Here is a 3,742-nt window from a genome sequence, read left to right as displayed (position 1 = left end):
ATACCATTTGGAAAGTTTTTGAATACATTGTGAACCTCTCTCACACGAATTTCTGAACTTTCCTGGACCGAGCACTTGAATTTCTAGCAACAAAGAATTTACCTTTTTATTGTTTTTTCTCATACGAAACACACACCATGCAGTACGTGAACTTCCGGTTATTATCACTTTGAACTTCTCTCTGGTTTGAGAGAATTATTTTAAAACACCAAAAACAACATATTTTGTATGTGTTTTTGGACATCTAAATACGCGGTGAACCTCTTTCAGAAGAATTTTTTAGCTTTCCCGGGCCGAGCAGTTGAACTTCTAGCAACAAAACTTTTAGCCTTTACTTTTTCATTCTTTTTTTAATACAAAATGCACACCGTGTAGTACGTGAACTTCTGGCATTTAACAATCTGGACTTCTCTCGGTTATGTGAAAATATCTGAGTTTTTTATAGACATTGAATCACTCTACCTTTTTTTATTTTGAACTTCATTGTGTATTTTTTAGAAATGTGAAAATTGGAGGTTTTTTTGAAACATCAAACTTCTTCGTTATTTGAAATTGAACTTATTGGTTTATTATGTAGAAACAGTGAAATATCCACTTCAAAGCGCCAGGTTATCTTTTGAACTTCTGTGTTATTTTTGTTTGAACTTCTTATGATCTTCCCGTTAGCAGATTCAGATTTTCCAATGTTAGACATCGAAATACCGCGTTATTTCATTTTGAACTTCTTGTTTCCGTTCTTTCTATAACACGGAAAATCTAATTTTTTTGTAAACATCTAGCTCCAACTTTTTTTAATTTGGACTTCTTAGTTTTGTTTCTTTTATTAACGGGAAAAGCCCTAGTTTTTTAATAAACATTGAGCGCTTCATTTTTAAAATTTGAACTTCTAGATTTTTTTAACAGAGAAAATCTCTTTTTTATATTTTTTAGATGCTTTGTTTTTCTTAATTTAACCTTCTTGGATTTGTAATAAACATTGAACTTCTTCGTCTTTTATATTTGAACCTCTAGGTATTTTCTAGAAATGGGGAAATCCGTTTTTTTAATTTTTGAAATGATCAATTTTTAATTTGCACTTTTTGGTTACCTTTTTTATATGACGAGGAAATCCATGGGTATTTTCTTGTATACTCACAACATTTTCTTTGAACTCTCCAATTTATTAAATTTGAACTTCGAGGGTTAACATTTTCTACGAAGTTCAAATTTAATAAATTGGAGAGTTCAAAGAAAGGGTCACGTAGAAAATGTTAACCCTCGAAGTTCAAAAAACCTAGAAGTTCAAACTAAAAAAATTGGAGACTTTGATGCTCATATACTAAATTGGAGAGGTTTTTAGTTTAATAAATTGAACTTGTAAGTTTTTTTAGAAACAGGGAAAACCCTTTTTTTATTAAACTTTTTGAACTACTCTGTTTTTTAGTTTATTACAAACATGTGGGGGGGGACGCATACAATACATTTCTTTTTCAGTTTGCTACAATTACTTTTCACTTCCAACTTGAACGTACAAGGAAAAGCTGGAATCCAAAATATCTCCCTTTATCGCTGCATCAAATGTGAATCAATTAGAGAGACAGCAACGTTGCGCGCAAGAGAAATCAATATAGGAGAGAGAAGCAGCTGCCGCTTACAGGTGTGGTTAGAGCAGCAACAACACACACAAAGAGCGAGCTGGCCAGCATCCAGCAAGGTAAACATGATCTTTTCAAGGCACACATGAACCAAGCACACCATACTGGCACACGCCCGTAGTGACGGACAGCCGCAGTAGAACTTCACGGAACATCTCGGAAGAACATGACGTATAGATGTAGTGGGATTTCATGGAACGTCTCTGAAGCCATGCACAAATTTGACTGTCAAAACAATAGTTATGCACAAAGTTGAATTGGAGCCATGAACAAACAATAGCTGGATTTTTACCTGTTCCCAGCAGCAGCAGGGGCAATCGGCGGGGTGAGACACATAGCTGCGCATAGAGAAAAGCAGAGGACAGGAGGCGCACTGGGTCCTGTGGCGGCACCAAGCGAAGGTGCGTCACAATTTCCCAGGTAGCATCGTATCTGGCACGGCTACCAGTAGACAAAGAAACAAATTGTATGAAATATGTACAAGTAGAACTAACAAAACTATTCATTTGTAGTACCAAAATGGGCTAAATCTATGTTTGTACGTACAAGCTGTAGACAAACACTATTTTTTTGCAGAAATATTAGTTAGCTGATACACACAGGAGGCACTGCACATATGGTATCCTTTCTTTGAAGTAAACATGAAGTGCAGCTAGCCCATCTGCAGCAAGTCGAGGTTCAGCTATAGGTAGCGGTAGCCTAGTCGTTGAGTTTATCTGACCCCACGGTTGCGGTCATAACTGAACCTTTTTAAACAATTATACTTGGACGTCTCAAGATAAACAAGGTGAACTTCGATCAGATGTACTCACGCGTCGGGGATGAGCAAAAGGTTCGGATCTAGTTGGGGGTTAATTTCATTATTCCAGCAGCAGAGTGTTTCCATCAACTGCACACAGAAGAACGCTGCATCCAAGAAACATCCAGAGAGCTTGGAACTCTTCAGTTTCTGTTCACGGAACAACAGAGTCAAATTTTCAGCCGCATGACAGGGCAGAAAAAATTATGATGAAGGTCATCATCATCAGCTAAGAAGGTCATCTTTTGGTCTAAGGTGAAGGTGGTAAGGGGATGGACAGACATGCATCATGCACCTGACCTTTTCAACATCTGACCTTCATGATCGTCCCTGTGACAATGGTCTTTCAGTTTTCTTCATAAAGTGGAGCTCTTTTCCCCCTTTTTGATTCAAACTTTGAACTTCTGTTAAAATGTGTACATAATCATCAACGTCAATATCTCTAAATTGCAGCAGTAACAACCACTTGAGCTTCTGTGCAAAACTTCTCTGGACTACAACCTAGACACAAAAAAACATACCTTTTTGTTTGGGGCATATACACAAACAGCTTATGTGCACGGGGTAGCTCAATGCGGAGACTGCCGGGCACGGGGGGCTGAATCGAAGGCGGCAGCAGCATGGAGGAAGAGGGCAACAACATCATGGAGGAAGAGGGGCGACAGTGATGACTAGGTTGTGCGCGGTGACACTGCTCCGCACAGTGGCGCCGGAGCCGGGAGGAGGAAGATGGCAGTGCGGGGTGGCGTGCGCAGCTCTCACGCCGACGGCGGGAGAGGAGGAAGGCCACGGCAGGAGAGAAGGAAGGTCGTGGGGGCAGAGGAGGATGGATGCGCGTCGCCGTCGGTGGTCGAGGAGCAGGGGCGCAGTAGAAAGGATGAAGCACGAGGTGGCGGTGGCGGCGCAATTTGGGGAGTGAGCGGCGGTGGCGCTGTGACCGTGGAGTGCGGCGGCGGTTGTGGGGCGATCTGGGGAGGGCGGCGGTGGCGGCGTGACCCGGTGACGGTGGTGGCGGCGCGATTTGGGGAGAGCGGCGACTCAAATCCATAGGTGATGATCACCCTGACTCATGTAAGGGTAGGAGATAAAAATAAGGGACAATTACACTTCTCCCCCTAACTTGAGCTACCACCTGGGATTTGCCCCTAGTTTTCAGATATGCTCAAAAATACCCCTCTTTCGTCTGTGGCCCTTACAGAAATCCCCCTCCGGGCCGTTTCCGTCGGGTCAATGGTCTTTGACCGGTAACTAGGCGTCTGTTGGACATTTTGGCCCCTGGTTCTTACATGTGGGCCCGTATCAAAACGTT

The 3,742-nt window shown here is 41.9% G+C and overlaps 1 protein-coding gene across 5 annotated transcripts; it reads right to left on the bottom strand.

Annotated features, from left to right (window-relative positions):
* Nucleotides 1–1,292: 1,292 nt before the first annotated feature.
* LOC123124527 (uncharacterized) lies at nt 1,293–3,526 on the bottom strand. Of its 5 annotated transcripts, XR_006461131.1 has the most exons (6): nt 2,955–3,515; nt 2,734–2,837; nt 2,447–2,583; nt 1,927–2,075; nt 1,635–1,837; nt 1,293–1,548 (listed from the first exon to the last, which is right to left on the bottom strand). XR_006461131.1 is itself a non-coding variant. In XM_044545124.1 (5 exons), the coding sequence occupies exons 2-5, from the start codon at nt 2,753–2,755 to the stop codon at nt 1,825–1,827; spliced, it is 327 nt and encodes a 108-aa protein (XP_044401059.1). In that variant the 5' UTR covers nt 2,756–2,837; nt 2,955–3,526; the 3' UTR covers nt 1,556–1,824. The 5 variants fall into 5 exon arrangements, 2 of the variants coding, with proteins under 2 accessions (XP_044401059.1, XP_044401058.1); XR_006461132.1 differs by having other exon boundaries at nt 1,927–2,583; nt 2,750–2,837; nt 2,955–3,519; XR_006461130.1 differs by having other exon boundaries at nt 1,927–2,583; nt 2,955–3,516.
* Between the last annotated feature and the right edge of the window lie 216 nt (nt 3,527–3,742).

The sequence above is a fragment of the Triticum aestivum genome, chromosome 5D (genome assembly GCF_018294505.1).
Source record: "Triticum aestivum cultivar Chinese Spring chromosome 5D, IWGSC CS RefSeq v2.1, whole genome shotgun sequence".
NCBI classification, from domain to species: domain Eukaryota; kingdom Viridiplantae; phylum Streptophyta; class Magnoliopsida; order Poales; family Poaceae; genus Triticum; species Triticum aestivum.
This window is presented reverse-complemented; position numbering and strand designations above follow the sequence as displayed.

What these genes read in the sequence shown, in the direction of transcription:
- LOC123124527 (XM_044545123.1), bottom strand. An exon ending in CTTTTGCTCATCCCCGACGC is followed by an intron (nt 2,076 to 2,446) that starts GTGAGTACATCT and finishes GTCTACTGGTAG; the next exon opens with CCGTGCCAGATACGATGCTA. An exon ending in CCTGCTGCTGCTGGGAACAG is followed by an intron (nt 1,838 to 1,926) that starts GTAAAAATCCAG and finishes GCATGGCTTCAG; the next exon opens with AGACGTTCCATGAAATCCCA.